Source organism: Mizuhopecten yessoensis, unplaced genomic scaffold (assembly GCF_002113885.1).
Source record: "Mizuhopecten yessoensis strain PY_sf001 unplaced genomic scaffold, ASM211388v2 scaffold10491, whole genome shotgun sequence".
NCBI classification, from domain to species: Eukaryota; Metazoa; Mollusca; class Bivalvia; order Pectinida; family Pectinidae; genus Mizuhopecten; species Mizuhopecten yessoensis.
In genome coordinates, this window is record NW_018408573.1 from 7,245 (window position 1) to 24,875 (window position 17,631).

The following is a 17,631-nucleotide window of genomic DNA, read 5'->3' on the forward strand; positions in this document are numbered from 1 at the left end:
AATTCTAGAACTACACAACTACAGTCCAGATCTATACAAATACAGTCCAGAGCTACACAACTACAGTCTAGACCTACACAACTACAGTCCAGAACTACACAACTATAGTCTAAAACTACATAACTATAGTCTATAACTATACAGTTACAGCCCAGAGCTACACAACTATAGTCCAGAGCTACACAAATACAGTCCAGAGCTACACAACTATAGTCCAGAAGTACACAACTACAGTTCAGAACTACACAACTACAGTCCATAGCTTCACAACTATAGTCCAGATTTACACAGCTACAGTCCAGAACTACACAACTACAGTCCAGAGCAACACAACTACAGCCCAGAGCTATACAACTACAGTCCAGAGTTACACAACTTCAGTCCAGAACTATACAACAACAGTCCAGAGCTTCACAACTCCAGAATTAAACAACTATAGTCTAGACCTACACAACTATAGTCGAGAGCTACACTACTACAGTCCAGAACTACACAACTACAGTCCGGAGCTACACACAACTATAGTCCAAAGCTACACAACTACAGTACAGAGCTACACAACTACAGCCCATAACTACACAACTATAGTCCAGAGCTACACAACTACAGTCCAGAATTAAACAACTATAGTCCAGAGCTACACAACTACAGTCCAGAGCTATGAACTACATGTATAGTCCAGAACTTCACAACTATAGTCCAGATCTACACAACTACACTCCAGAGCTACACATCTATAGTCCAGAACTACGCAACTACATTCCAGAGCTACAAACCTATAGTCCAGAACTTTACAACTACAGTCCATAACTACACAACTATAGTTCAGAGCGACACATCTACAGTCCAGAGCTACACAACTACAGTCCAGAGCTAAACAACTATAGTCTAAAACTACACAACTATACTCCAGAGCTACACAACTACAGTCCAGAGCTACACAACTACAGTCCATAACTACACAAATATAGTCCAGAGCTACACAACTACAGTCCAGAACTACACAACTACAGTCCAGAACAACAAAACTACAGTCCAGAACTACACAACTACAGTCCAGAGCTACACAACTAAAGTCCAGAACTACACAACTACAGTCCAGAGCTACAAAACTATATTCCAGAGCTACACAACTACAGTCCAGCACTACACAACTACAGTCCAGAGCTACACAACTACATGTATAGTCCAGAACTTCACAACTATAGTCCAGAGCTACACAACTACAGACCAGAGCTACACAACTACAGTCCATAACTACACAAATATAGTCCAGAGCTACACAACTACAGTCCAGAGCTACACAACTACAGTCCAGAACTTAACAACTTCAGATCAGAGCTACACAACTACAGTCCATAACTACACAACTATAGTCCAAAGCTACACAACTATAGTCCAGAGCTACACAACTACAGTCCAGAACTTAACAACTTCAGATCAGAGCTACACAACTACAGTCCATAACTTAACAACTTCAGATCAGAGCTAAACAACTACAGTCCATAACTACACAACTATAGTCCAAAGCTACACAACTATAGTCCAGAGCTACACAACTACAGTACAGAGCTACACAACTAAAGTCCAGAACTACACAACTACAGTCCAGAGCTACACAAGTACAGTCCATAACTACACAACTATAGTACAGACCTACGCAACTACACTCCAGAGCTACACAACTACAATCCAGAGCTACACAACTATAGTCCAGAGCTACACAACTACAGTCCAGAACTTAACAACTTCAGTCCAGAGCTACACAACTACAGTCCATCACTACACAACTATAGTCCAGAGCTACACAAGTACAGTCCATAACTACACAACTATAGTACAGACCTACACAACTACACTCCAGAGCTACACAACTACAATCCAGAGCTACACAACTATAGTCCAGATCTATGCAACTACAGTCCAGAGCTACACAACTACAGTCCAGACCTACACAACTACAGTCCAGAACTACACAACTATAGTATAGAACTACCACAACTATAATCCATAACTACACAACTAAAGTCCATACTCACAATTACACTCCAGAGCTACACAACTATATTCTAGAACTACACAACTATAATCCATAACTACACAACTATAGTCCATAATTACATATCCGCAGTCCATAACTACACAACTACAGTCAAGAACTACACAACTATAATCCATAACTACACAACTAAAGTCCATAACTACACATCTGTAGTCCATAACTACACCACTATAGTCCAGAACTACACGACAACAGTCCAGAGCTTCACTACTACAGTCCAGAACTTCACAACTAAAGTCCATAACTACACAGCTACAGTCAAGAACTAAACAAATATAGTCTAGAACTTCATAACTATAGTCTATAACTACACAACTAAAGTCCAAAACTTCACAGCTACATTCTAGAACTACACATCTATAGTTCAGAACTACACAACTCCATTCCAGAGCTACACACCTATAGTTCAGAACTACACAACTCCATTCCAGAGCTACACAAGCTACACAACTACAATCCAGAGCTACACAACTAAAGTCCAAAACTTCACAACTAAAGTCCAAAACTTCACAACTAAAGTCCAGGGCTACACAACTCCAGAGCTACACAAGCTACACAACTACACTAAACAAATATAGTCTAGAACTACAAAACTATAGTCTAGAACTTCATAACTATAGTCTATAACTACACAGTTACACCTATAGTCCATAACTACACCACTATAGTCCAGAACTCTATAGTCAAGAGCTACACAAGTCCATAATTACATACCCGCAGTCCATAACTACACTACTACAGGCCAGAACAACACAACTTCAGTCCAGAGCTACAAAACTACAGCCCAGAACTATACAACAACAGTCCAGAGCTACTAGTCCAGAGCTACACTACATAACTATAGCCCAGAACTACACAACAACAGTCCAGAATAAAACAACCATAGTCTAGACCTACACAACTACAGTGCAGAGCTACACAACTCTACACAACTATAGTTCAGAACTACACAACTACTGTCCAGAACTACACAAATAAAGTCCAGAGCCACACAACTACAGTCCGGAGCTACACAACTACTGTTTGAAACTACACAACTATAGTATAGAACTACATAACTACAGTCCAGAGAACTACACAACTTTAGTCTAGAACTACAAAACTATAATCCAGAACTGCACAACTATAGTCCAGAGCCACACAATTTCAGTCCAGAGCTCACAATTACACTCCAGAGCTACACAATTACAGTCCATACACTCCAGAGCTACACAATTACAGTCCATACACTCCAGAGCTACACAATTACAGTCCATACACTCCAGAGCTACACAATTACAGTCCATACACTCCAGAGCTACACAAATACAGTCTACAGTCCAGAGCTTCACTACTACAGTCCAGAACTATACAACAACAGTCCAGAACTACGCAACTACATTCCAGAGCTCCACAACTATAGTCCAGAACTACGGAACTATAGTCCATAACTACACTACTACAGTCCAGAACACTACACAACTATAGTTGTGTAGTGATGGACTGTAGTTGTTTAGCTCTGGACTGTAATTGTGTTGTGTAGCTCTGGCCTGAAGTTATGTAGCTCTTGACTTTAGTTGTGAAATGGTGGACATAACATGTAGTTGCGTAGCTCTGGACTGTTGTCGTGTAGTTCTAGACTAAAGTTGTGTAGCTCTGTACTGTGTAGCTCTGGACTTTAGTAGTTATGAACTGTAGTTGGGTTGTTCTGGACTGTAGCTGTGTAGTTATGGACTTTAGTTGTGAAGTTGTGTACTAAACATGTAGTTGTGTAGTTATAGACTATAGTTATGTAGTTCTATACTATGTAGTTGTGTAGTTCTTGACTGTAGCTGTGTATAGCTCTGCACTGTAGCTGTGTAGCTCTGGACTGGATTTGTATAGCTCTGGACTATATTTGTGTAGTTATGGACTGCCTGATCTGAAGTTGTGAAGTTCTGGACTGTAGTTGAGTTGTTCTGGACTGTAGCTGTGTAGTTTTGGACTGTAGTTGTGGAGTTCTAGAATATAGTTGTGTAGCTCTGCACTGTAGCTGTGTAGTCCTGGACTGTAGTTGAGTTGTTCTGGACTGTAGTTGGGACTGTAGTTGTAATGTTCTGGACTATAGGTGTGTAGTTATGGATTACAGTTGTGTAGTTCTACACAACTATAGTCCTGAGCTAGACAAATACAGTCCAGAGCTAAACAACTACTGTCCAGAACTACACAACAACAGTCCAGAGCTACGCAACTACATGTTATGTCCAAAACTTCACAGCTAAATTCTAGAACTACACATCTATAGTTCAGAACTACACAAATATAGTTCAGAACTACACAAATAAAGTCCAGAGCCACACAATTACAGTCCAGAGTCCAGAACTACACACCTACAGTCCAGAGCTTCACAGTTGTGAAGCTATGGACTGTAGCTGTGTATAGCTCTGCACTTTTACATGTAGTTGTGTAGTTATTTCTAGACTATAGTTGTTTTGTAGTTGTGTAGTTTCAAACAGTAGTTGTGTAGTTCTTGACTATAGTTGTGTAGCGCTGGAATGTAGTTGTGTAGTTCTACACAACTATAGTCCAGAGCTACACAACTATAGTCCAGAGCTACACAACTACATGTTATGTCCACAACTTCACAACTAAAGTCAAGAGCTACATAACTTCAGTCCAGAGCTACACAACTACAGCCCAGAACTACACAACTACAGTGCAGAGCTATACAACTATGGTCCAGAACTTCACAACTACAGTCCGGAGCTACACAACTACAGTCCATAACTACACAACTATAGTCAAGAGCTACACAACTACAGTCCAGAACTACACAACTACAGTCCAGAACAACACAACTACAGTCCAGAGCTACACAACTACAGTCCAGAACTTAACAACTTCAGATCAGAGCTAAACAACTACAGTCCATAACTACACAACTATAGTCCAAATCTACACAACTATAGTCCAGAGCTACACAACTACAGTACAGAGCTACACAACTAAAGTCCAGAACTACACAACTACAGTCCAGAGCTACACAACTATAGTCCAGAGCTACACAAGTACAGTCCAGAACTACACAGCTACAGTCCAGAGCTACACAACTACAGTCCAGAACTTAACAACTTCAGTCCAGAGCTACACAACTACAGTCCATAACTACACAACTATAGTCCAGAGCTACACAACTACAGTCCATAACTACACAACTATAGTACAGAGCTAAACAACTACAATCCAGAGCTACACAACTATAGTCCAGAGCTATGCAACTACAGTCCAGAGCTACACAACTACAGTCCAGACCTACACAACTACAGTCCAGAACTACACAACTATAGTAGAGAACTACATAACTATAGTCCAGAGCCACACAATTACAGTCCAGAGCTACACAATTACAGTCCAGAGCTACACAACTATATTCTAGAACTACACAACTATAGTTCAGAACTACACAACTATAGTCCATAACTACACATCTGTAGTCCATAACTACACAACTACAGTCAAGAACTAAACAAATATAGTCTAGAACTACACTACTATAGTCCAGAGCTACACAACTACAGTCCAGATCTATACAACTACTGTCCAGAACTACACAACTACAGTCCAGAACAACAAAACTATAGTCTAGAACTACATAACTATAGTCTATAACACAGTCCAGAATTAAACAACTATAGTCCAGAGCTACACAACTATCAATTATAGTCTAGAACTACACAACTATCTACACAACTACAGTCCAGAACAACAAAACTATAGTCTAGAACTACATAACTATAGTCTATAACTACACAGTTACCCTCCAGAGCTACACAACTATAGTCTAGAGCTACACAACTACAGTCCAGAACTTAACAACTCACAACTATATTCAAGAGCGACACATCTACAGTCCAGAGCTACACAAATATCAATTATAGTCTAGAACTACACAACTTTAGTCTAAAACTACACACCTATAGTTCAGAACTACACAACTATAGTCCATACCTACACATCTGTAGTCCATAACTACACAACTACAGTCCAGAGCTACACAACTCAAGTCTAGACCTACACAACTATAGTTCAGAGCCACACAACTACAGTCTAGTACTACACAATTATAGTCTAGAACTACACAACTTTAGTCTAGAACTACACACCTATAGTTCAGAACTACACAACTATAGTCCAGAACTACACAGCTACAATCCAGAGCTACACAAGCTACACAACTACAGCGCAGAACTACGCAACTACAGTGCAGAGCTACACAACTATAGTCCAGAGCTACACAACTACATGTTTAGTGCACAACTTCACGACTAAAGTCAAGAGCTACATAACTACAGTCCAGAGCTACACAACTACAGCCCAGAACTACGCAACTACAGTGCAGAGCTATACAACTATTGTCCAGAACTTCACAAGTACAGTCCAGAGCTACACAACTACAGTCCATAACTACACAACTATTGTCAAAAGCTACACAGCTACAGTCCAGAACTACACAACTACAGTCCAGAACAACAAAACGACAGTCCAGAGCTACACAACTACATGTTTAGTGCACAACTTCACGACTAAAGTCAAGAGCTACATTAGTCCAGAGCTACACAACTACAGGCCAGAGTTACACAACTACAGTCCAGAAATATACAACAACAGTTCAGAGCTTCAAAACTTCAGAATTAAACAACCATAGTCTAGACCTACACAACTATAGTCTAGAACTACACAACTATAGTCTAGACCTACACAACTATAGTCAAGAACTACACAACTATAGTCTATAACTACACAACTAAAGTCCAAAACTTCACAGCTACATTCTAGAACTACACAACTACAGTCCAGAGCTACACAAATACAGTCCAGAGCTACACAACTACAGTCCAGACCTACACAACTACAGTCGAGAACTACACAACCATAGTCTAGATCTACATAACTATAGTCTATACCTACACAGTTACAGCCCAGAGCTACACAACTATGCTACACAACTAAAGTCCAGAGCTACACAAGTACAGTCCAGAACTACACAACTACAGTCCAGAGCTACACAACTACAGTCCATAACTACACAACTATAGTCCAGAGCTACAAAACTATAGTCCAGAGCTACACAACTAAAGACCAGAACTACACAACTACAGTCCAGAGCTACACAACTATAGTCCAGAGCTACACAAGTACAGTCCAGAACTACACAACTACAGTCCAGAGCTACACAACTTTAGTCAAGAGCTACACAAATACAGTCCAGAGCTTCACAACAACAGTCCAGAGCTACACAACTACAGTCCAGAATTAAACAACTATAGTCTAGACCTACACAACTATAGTCCAGAGCTACAAAACTACAGTCCAGAGCTACACAACTATAGTCTAGAACTACACAACTATAGTCCAGAGCTAGACAAATACAGTCCAGAGCTACACAACTATAGTCTAGAGCTACACAACTACATTATAGTCCAGAACTTCACAACTAAGGTCCAGAGCTACACAACTACAGTCCAGAGCTTCACATCTACAGTCCAGAACTACGCAACTACAGTCCAGAGCTACACAACTATAGTCCAGAACTTCACAACTACAGTCCATAACTACACAACTTTAGTCCAGAGCGACACAACTATAGTCCAGAACTACACAACTACAGTCCAGAGCTACACAACTACAGTCCAGAGCTACACAACTACATGTTTAGTCCAGAACTTCACAACTAAAGTCCAGAACTACATAACTACAGTCCAGAGCTACACAACTACAGCCCAGAACTACGCAACTACAGTCCAGAGCTATACAACTATAGTCCAGAACTTCACAACGACAGTCCAGAGCTACACAACTACAGTCCATAACTACACAACTATAGTCCAGAGCTACACAACTACAGTCCATAACTACACAACTATATTCCAGAGCGACACATCTACAGTCCAGAGCTACACAAATATAGTCCAGAAGTACTCAACTACAGTCCAGGACTACACAACTACAGTCCATAGCTTCACAACTACAGTCCAGAGCTACACAGCTACAGTCCAGAACTACACAACTACAGTCAAGAGCAACACAACTACAGTCTAGAACTACACAACTACAGTCCAGAGTTACACAACTACAGTCCAGAACTATACAACAATAGTCCAGAGCACCACAACTCCAGAATTTAACAACCATAGTCTAGACCTACACAACTATAGTCTAGAACTACACAACTATAGTCTAGAACTACAAAACTATAATCCAGAACTGCACAACTATAGTCAAAAAATTCACAGCTACAGTCTAGAACTAAACAACTATAGTCCAGAGCTATACAAATACAGTCCAGAGCTACACAACTATAGTCCAAAGCTATACAAATACAGTCCAGAGCTACACAACTATAGTCCAGAGCTACACAACTACAGTCCAGAGCTACACAACTACAGTTCTAAACTACACAACTATAGTACAGAACTACACAAGTACAGTCCAGAACTACACAACTACAGTCCAGAGCTACACACAACTATAGTCCAGAGCTACACAACTACAGTCAATAACTACACAACTATAGTCCAGAGCTACACAACTACAGTCCAGAGCTACACACAACTATAGTCCAGAGCTACACAACTATAGTTCAGAGCTACACGACTACAGTACAGAGCTACACAACCAAAGTCCAGAACTACAAAACTACAGTCCAGAAACAACACAACTATAGTCCAGAGCTACACAAGTACAGTCCAGAACTACACAACTACAGTCCATAACTACACAACTATAGTCCAGAGCTACACAACTATAGTTCAGAGCTACACAACTACAGTACAGAGCTACACAACCAAAGTCCAGAACTACAAAACTACAGTCCAGAAACAACACAACTATAGTCCAGAGCTACACAAGTACAGTCCAGAACTACACAACTATAGTCTAGACCTACACAACTATAGTCCAGAGCTACACAACTACAGTCCAGAGTTACACAACTACAGTCCAGAGCTACACAACTACAGTCCAGAGCTATAAACTACATGTATAGTCCAGAACTTCACAACTATTGTCCAGATCTACACAACTACAGTCCAGAGCTACACATCTACAGTCCAGAACTACGCAACTACATTCCAGAGCTACAAACCTATAGTCCAGAACATTACAACTACAGTCCATAACTACACAACTATAGTTCAGAGCGACACATCTACAGTCCAGAGCTACACAACTACGGTCCAGAGCTAAACAACTATAGTCTAAAACTACACAACTATAGTCCAGAGCTACACAACTACAGTCCAGAGCTACACAACTTTAGTCAAGAGCTAGACAACTACAGTCCAGAGCTACACAACAACAGTCCAAAGCTACACAACTACAGTCCAGAGCTACACAACTACATGTAAAGTCCAGAACTTCACAACTATAGTCCAGAGCTACACAACTACAGTCCAGATCTACACAACTACAGTCCAGAACTACACAACTATAGTCCAGAGCTACACAACTACAGAACAGAGCTACACAACTAAAGTCCAGAACTACACAAGTTCAGTCCAGAGCTACACAACTCTACACAACTATAGTCCAGAGCTACACAACTACAGTACAGAGCTACACAACTAAAGTCCAGAACTACACAAGTTCAGTCCAGAGCTACACAACTATAGTCCAAAGCTACACATGTACAGTCCAGAACTACACAACTACAGTCCAGAGCTACACAACTTTAGTCAAGAGCTAGACAACTACAGTCCAGAGCTACACAACAACAGTCCAAAGCTACACAACTACAGTCCAGAGCTACACAACTACAGTCCAGAGCTACACATCTACAGTCCAGAACTACGCAACTACATTCCAGAGCTACACACCTATAGTCCAGAACTTCACAACTACAGTCCATAACTACACAACTATAGTTCAGAGCGACACAACTACAGTCCAGTGCTACACAACTACAGTCCAGAGCTACACAACTATAGTCTAAAACTACACAACTATAGTCCAGGGCTACACAACTACAGTCCAGAGCTACACAACTACAGTCCAGAGCTTCACAACTACATGTATAGTCCAGAACTTCACAACTATAGTCCAGAACTACGCAACTACATTCCAGAGCTACACCACTATAGTCCAGAGCTACACAACTACAGTCCAGAACTACACAACTTCAGTCCAGAACTACGCAACTACAGTCCAGAACTACACAACTACAGTCCAAAACTTAACAACTTCAGTCCAGAGCTACACAACTACAGTCCATAACTACACAACTATAGTCCAGAGCTACACAAATACAATCCAGAGCGACACAACTATAGTCCAGAGCTATACAACTACAGTCCAGAGCTACACAACTACAGTCCATAACTACACAACTACAGTCCAGAACTTAACAACTTCAGATCAGAGCTAAACAACTACAGTCCATAATTACACAACTATAGTCCAGAGCTACACAACTATAGTCCAGAGCTACACAACTACAGTACAGAGCTACACAACTAAAGTCCAGAACTACACAACTACAGTCCAGAGCTACACAACTATAGTCCATAACTACACAACTATAGTCCAGAGCTACACAACTACAGTCCATAGCTACACAACTAAAGTCCAGAACTACACAACTACAGTCCAGAGCTACACAACTACAGTCCAGAACTACACAGCTAAAAGTCAAGAGCTACACAACTGCAGTCCAGAGCTACACAACTACAGTCGAGAATTAAACAACTATATTCTATACCTAAACAACTATAGTCCAGAGCTACACAACTACAGTCCAGAGCTACACAACTATTGTCTAGAACTACACAACTATAGTCCAGAGCTACACAACTACAGTCCAGAGCTACACAACTATAGTCTAGAACTACACAACTATAGTCTAGAACTACACAACTATAGTCTAGAACTACGCAACTATAGTCCAGAACTACACAACTATAGTCCAGAACTATACAGCTACAGTCCAGAACTACACAACTATAGTCAAGAACTACACAACTGCAGTCCAGAGGTACACAACTACAGTCCAGAGCTACACAACTACATGTATAGTCCAGAACTTCACAACTATAGTCCAGAGCTACACAACTACAGTCCAGAGCTACACAGCTACAGCCCAGAACTACACAACTACATTCCAGAGCTACACAACTATAGTACATAACTACACAACTTTAGTCCAGAGCGACACAACTACAGTCCAGAGCTACACAGCTATAGTCCAGAACTACACAACTACAGTCCATAACTACACAACTATAGTCCAGAGCGACACAACTTCAGTCCAGAGCTACACAACTATAGTCCAGAACTACACAACTACAGTCTAGAACTACACAACTATAGTCCAGAGCTACACAGCTATAGTCCAGAACTACACAACTACAGTCCAGAAATCCACAACTATAGTCCAGAACTACACAGCTACAGCCCAGAACTACACAACTACATTCCAGAGCTACACAACTATAGTACATAACTACACAACTTTAGTCCAGAGCGACACAACTACAGTCCAGAGCTACACAGCTATAGTCCAGAACTACACAACTACAGTCCATAACTACACAACTATAGTCCAGAGCGACACAACTTCAGTCCAGAGCTACACAACTATAGTCCAGAACTACACAACTACAGTCTAGAACTACACAACTATAGTCCAGAGCTACACAGCTATAGTCCAGAACTACACAACTACAGTCCAGAAATCCACAACTATAGTCCAGAACTACACAGCTACAGCCCAGAACTACACAACTACATTCCAGAGCTACACAACTATAGTCCATAACTACACAACTTTAGTCCAGAGCGACACAACTACAGTCCAGAGCTACACAGCTATAGTCCAGAACGACACAACTACAGTCCATAACTACACAACTATAGTCCAGAGCGACACAACTACAGTCCAGAGCTACACAACTATAGTCCAGAACTACACAACTACAGTCTAGAACTACACAACTATAGTCCAGAGCTACACAACTATAGTCCAGAACTACACAGCTACAGTCCAGAACTACACAACTATAGCCCAGAGCTACACAACTACAGTTCAGAGCTACACAACTATAGTCCAGAACTACACAACTACAGTCCTGAATTACACAACTACAGTCCAGAACTACACAACTATATATATATATATATATACAATAAAAACATATTTTTTTCAGATCGTCCGCTAGGCCTTTCTGCCTTCCTGGGCTTTTACAGGCGGAGTACACAGGAATCCGCCTGAAGAAGCCCTAGAAGTTTGTTTTCCCCAAACTTTGTTACAATCTTAGAATAAAGTGTTTCCTTTAAGTATCCTAAAACTAAGGTTGCATAAGTAGATTGTGAAAGTTTGAGGAAAACTTTACTGAATTTATCAGAAATATTTTTTTAAGGTTCCTTGACGATTGTTTTGTTATATGGCCTTCTGATAAGGATTTAAATGAATTTCAAAATCTATTGAATTCTTTACATCCTTCTATTTGTTATACGATGGAGTGTAATGAAACGTCTTTACCTTTCTTAGATGTTTTAGTTCAACAAGATTAAAATAAGATTACAACGGATTTATATTGTAAGGCTACAGATGCACATAATTATCTAATTTTTTACTCTAACCACAGTAAACACACTAAAGTTAATATTCCTTTTAATCTTGCCTCACGGATTGTCACTATCGTCAGTGACCAACAAGCTCAAATTGCTAGACTCAGTCAACTAAAGCAATACCCTAAAGCTCAATGTTATCCTACTAAGATAATAGAACATGGTATACAGAAAGCTATTGAAAAGGGACCCTTTACTTCCCGTCTACAAAAACTAAAGGATGAATCAAAGTTAGTTCCTTTTGTTTCTACTTTCAATCCACGGAATTGTAATATGTTTCCTGTGATAAAGAACAAATGTGAAGAGTTAAAGCAAAGTAGCAGGCGTATAAGAAACATTTATAATAAGCATGCTATTTTACACTGTAGACGCCAACCTTAAAACTTGAAACGTATGTTGACATGTTCTAAGTTTGATAATTCTTGTGTAACACCAGAAGTATCCAAATGTAAGACACCAAGATGTGCTACATGTCCTATGATTATCGAGTGTAATACTTTTATTTTCAAGAATGGTTTGAAATTTACTGTGAAGGTAAATATGAATTGTAAATCAAAAAATGTAATTTATGCAATAGTTTGTTCTAAATGTGGTGATTTTTACATCGGTCAAACCGGTAATGAACTCAGAACACGTATGACTGTACATAGACAACAAACTAGAACTGATTCTTTACGAAATCTTCATGTTAACAAACATATTCATGAATGTGCTGGAGATAAATTTAATGTATTACCTTTGTATCAACTATTTTCATCAGACACTATTTTAAGAGAAACGAAAGAAGACCAACTAATAAAAATATTAAAACCGAGTCTCAACAGGCCACAATAAAATTTTACGCCAAATTGTCCACCAATCTTGTGTACTTCGTGACGTCACGTTACTATTGTAGTGTGATGACATGTAATTGTGACGTCACGACGTTGTTCTTTTGAATAAACCTGAAGAGCCCTGTGAAGGGTGAAAGCAGCTAGTTTTATAGTCGGTCGTTAATCTTTCTATATTTACTTCCTTCACATGGACATTTAATCTCTTTTTATTATATATATATATATATAGTCCGGAACTACAAAAAAAATGTATATAAAACGAATATTACAATGTATGTATACAATATTACCGGACCAAATGCAATTGCAGCTGGTATGTTATTCTAGAGAGTATTCCTTTGGGAATAGTTTCCACCTAGTCTATTTAATCTTAGGTAATTTCTAAATTGACTTCCTTTGTAAACTGTCGTAAACATTCTATGACATTTCTGTACATGTATGTCTCGTGAGAGATGGCTCTCATGTATGGCCTACTTCAGCCGTTCATAAAATCTCTCTCACGTATGTATCTCTACCTAGCAGCTTACTGTATCAGGCAGTGCTCATGTTAGGTTTTATTCGACCGCTGGGATTTTCTATTCTACGATCTAATTAAGAGTGACTTAATCTGCGTTTCGGGATTAATATCAGCCGTCCTCGATCGTCTCGGTAAATAAAAAAGACATGGCCAATCAGACAAGCTGTAGGCAAATCGGACGCATTTCCCCACAGCGCCATATATCTTTATCACTATTGGGGCCGGACTCCTCAAATAAAGCTATAGAGAAGCAATGTATATCTTATATTGGCTAGATTGATTAATTTCAGACTAAAAAACTGAGGGAAAATTTCTGGTAAAGATAAATTTGGGTTAAATTACATTTAAAGGAACATCGACTGCCTTTCCTGTGTCGTCTCTGGGTTCCCGGAATATCCCGAGCGTCCTGACTTTACTGCTAGCGTATGGACACCGGCCCTATCAATGATTGAAAGGATTAACGGTATACGGCCGTTCTATGGCTGTTTTGGGAAAAGTTAAAACTGTTGTCCTGAGATGTTAGAGAAGACCTCCAGGCTCTAGACAGCAATGATTTGTAACCTCCCGCAGTAACAAGTCCGGAAATTCCCGGGAACTATTACAGCGAAAATTTAATCTAATCAGATCATTGGGAAGGAAAACTGTTTAAAGATCCATCCTATCAGCGACAGGACTCGGGGAACAGTTGGAAATAAACCATTGTCATACATGACATTTAAACATTTACACTTGTCATACATAACATTTAAACATTTACACTTGTCATACATAACATTTAAACATTTTGCACTTGTCATACATGACATTTAAACATTTACAATTACCATACATGACATTTAAACATTTACTATTACCCTACACAATATTTAAATATTTACACTTGTCATACATTTAAACATTTACACTTGTCATACATAACATTTAAACATTTACACTTGTCATACATGACATTTAAACATTTACAATTACCATACATGACATTTAAACATTTACTATTACCCTACATAATATTTAAATATTTACACTTGTCATACATTTAAACATTTACACTTGTCATACATAATATTTAAACATTTACACTTGTCATACATGACATTTAATCATAAACCATTACCATACATAACTTTTAAACATTTACCATTACCATACATATCATTTAAACATAAACCATTACCTTACATAACATTTAAACATTTACGATTACCATACATATCATTTAAACATAAACCATTACTTACATAACATTTAAACATGCAATTGCCAATTGATTAACAGGTATCCCAGCATAGTGTTTAATGTCCCTCTTATACACAGGAACAGCATACCTGATGCTTGGTGTACGTTTACTCCTCACTCAACCCGTGATTTACAGGTACCCCAGCATAGTGTTTAATGTCCCTCTTATACACAGGAAGAGCAACACAACTTATTTAATGCTTTTCATAATGTCTCCTTATTGATGGAACTATAAACACGGTATACATAAAACACACTGTACTTAAACTTTATTAAATTCGATGACTATGTGCACCTTTCCAGGTTCAAGAATCAGCAGCCCATTATTTTGATTACACGTGAGTTTAGTCGTACCCGAACACGATACAAGGGTGACACAACATGCACTAATTAACCCTCTATAGTATGTGGTGCAATACGTAGTGCCATTCTTTCTCCATTAGAATACTAATGAAATCATTTCTGGCAGAGGCAGCTAATTCGCCTGATCACTTAGTAATTAATAGCAGATAAAAGTAGCTTGGCTACAGTTGTGGGATTGTTTTACTGCAGTACGACACAGCTTAGCTACTGCCGGAAACACATTTTACTGCAGATTCAAAAAGTAATAACTTTCTTTATCATAGATCAGTGAAGGACAGTCGGGCCAGCCTTTGGCTGGCCGAAAAAAAAGTTTTGGGCGAGTACAATGATTATTTCACAGGCCCACAATGAATATTGGTAGCCAAATTATTTTACTAAGATTTTTTTCAGTGTTGAGCAATAAAAAATGCCAATAAAGCAATATAATTTCATGGCATAATTATCGTTCACATTATTAACACATGTGCATCAGGTTGTGTTTATGTGTTTAAACATGTACTCATTTTATAAAGTCACGGGACCCCCCGACGATCAGCTGGCGATTTTGGGGCGATCGCGACTTAGGGTTCATTACCTGATATCTCCGGCGTACAGGACAGCTTAGTCTTGAAATTTTGCTTATATGGTTAAAAATACTGCTTCTTTGGATTGTGTGTGAAAAAAACACGATAATTCGCGTGACATTGCACAATACACGCGCTTTGGCGATAGTTGGTACTTGGCGAGAATTGGTCGGCAACCAGTGCTGGTGATACGGCAGACCAAACAACATAAGATAGTAACTTACAGCGAAGAAAACTTACGACTTATAAAAATACATTAGTTAACTTATGTTGATAAGTCGTTAGCTGGGTATTGAGATACAACAGAAACAGTCGTACTGCTGCCATGCTTGTTTAATACTCAGAACGAGGCTTCACGGTGCATACATGTACAATTATAATTATAGGATCAGAATGTGTATACCTAATCTTACAGAAAAGGTGATAATTATGCAGAACGAATATGACTACTACATATATGGTTCAAATCATCAACAACTTACTTTGTATATTTTGACGGCTTCTTTGTATCCGTTGACGGGGTTCTTTTCATAAATCCCCAGCCCTTGTTTGTATCCGCCATGTTGACTGTCTGTGTCAATTCTGATGCACTTGCATTGCACGTTTTAACGGCGTGACCCATAGTACAGGATTTCCGAAAATGGGTGTTCCGAAATTGGGGTGGTTAATTTATGGGAGTAAACTACGATTTTAAGAATAATAATGTACTCGCCGTATGATTTATTTTTGGGCCAGTAACTATACATCTTTTGACAATTTCTAGTTGCCCAATCAAGGTTTTGGTCGCATTTGGCGACAAGGCGCCCGGCTGTGTCCTACGCTGATAAATATAATTGCATCGTTTAAAAAACTGATATTCAATACGGTTTTTATAACACTATATTTTGTACGCTATAGCAAACAAATATAGGATTTAACATAAGTTGCCATTTCATATGAGATTTATAAACCGAGTCGAAGAATTTTTCAATTTAGCGAGCATCTGGTAGGCTAAAATGAAACATTTGCGATGGGTTACATATATTTCATTTGAAATGAAAATGAGTGTAATATTATTACATAATCAAAATTTGTGGCATTTATTCATGTAAAACAAAAGTTTTCATGCAACCTTGACATGTAAAAAGCCGCCATTTTGACTCCAGTGCGTAAGTCTGTGACGTCATGTACTTGTCCTAGGCGTGACGTCACAATTGAAACTTACAACCAATCACAGGGCTGATAGGTCATACAACATGGGTTACTTTTCACTGGATAACACGGTACATTACGGGACAGATATCAATACTATACAATTATGGACTTTTGTGCTGGTGAATATGATGTGATATGAACCTGAAAAAGGGATATTAACTGAGGCGAAGCCGAGGTCAATATCATTCTTTCAGGTTCATATCACATCATATTTACCAGCACAAAAGCCCATAACTGTTTTATTAAATGCTTCAACAATAAAATAAAACAAAACAAAACTAA

The 17,631-nt window shown here is 39.0% G+C and overlaps 1 protein-coding gene across 1 annotated transcript in view; it reads left to right on the forward strand.

The window, feature by feature from the left end:
* LOC110460853 overlaps positions 1-9,426 on the forward strand; it is a 15,564-nt gene extending 6,138 nt beyond the window's left edge. The window contains exon 2 of the mRNA XM_021514043.1: positions 9,213-9,426. Within this exon, the coding sequence (XP_021369718.1) occupies positions 9,213-9,426 (214 nt within the window). The remainder of the gene's footprint in view (positions 1-9,212) is intronic.
* Positions 9,427-17,631: the final 8,205 nt, after the last annotated feature.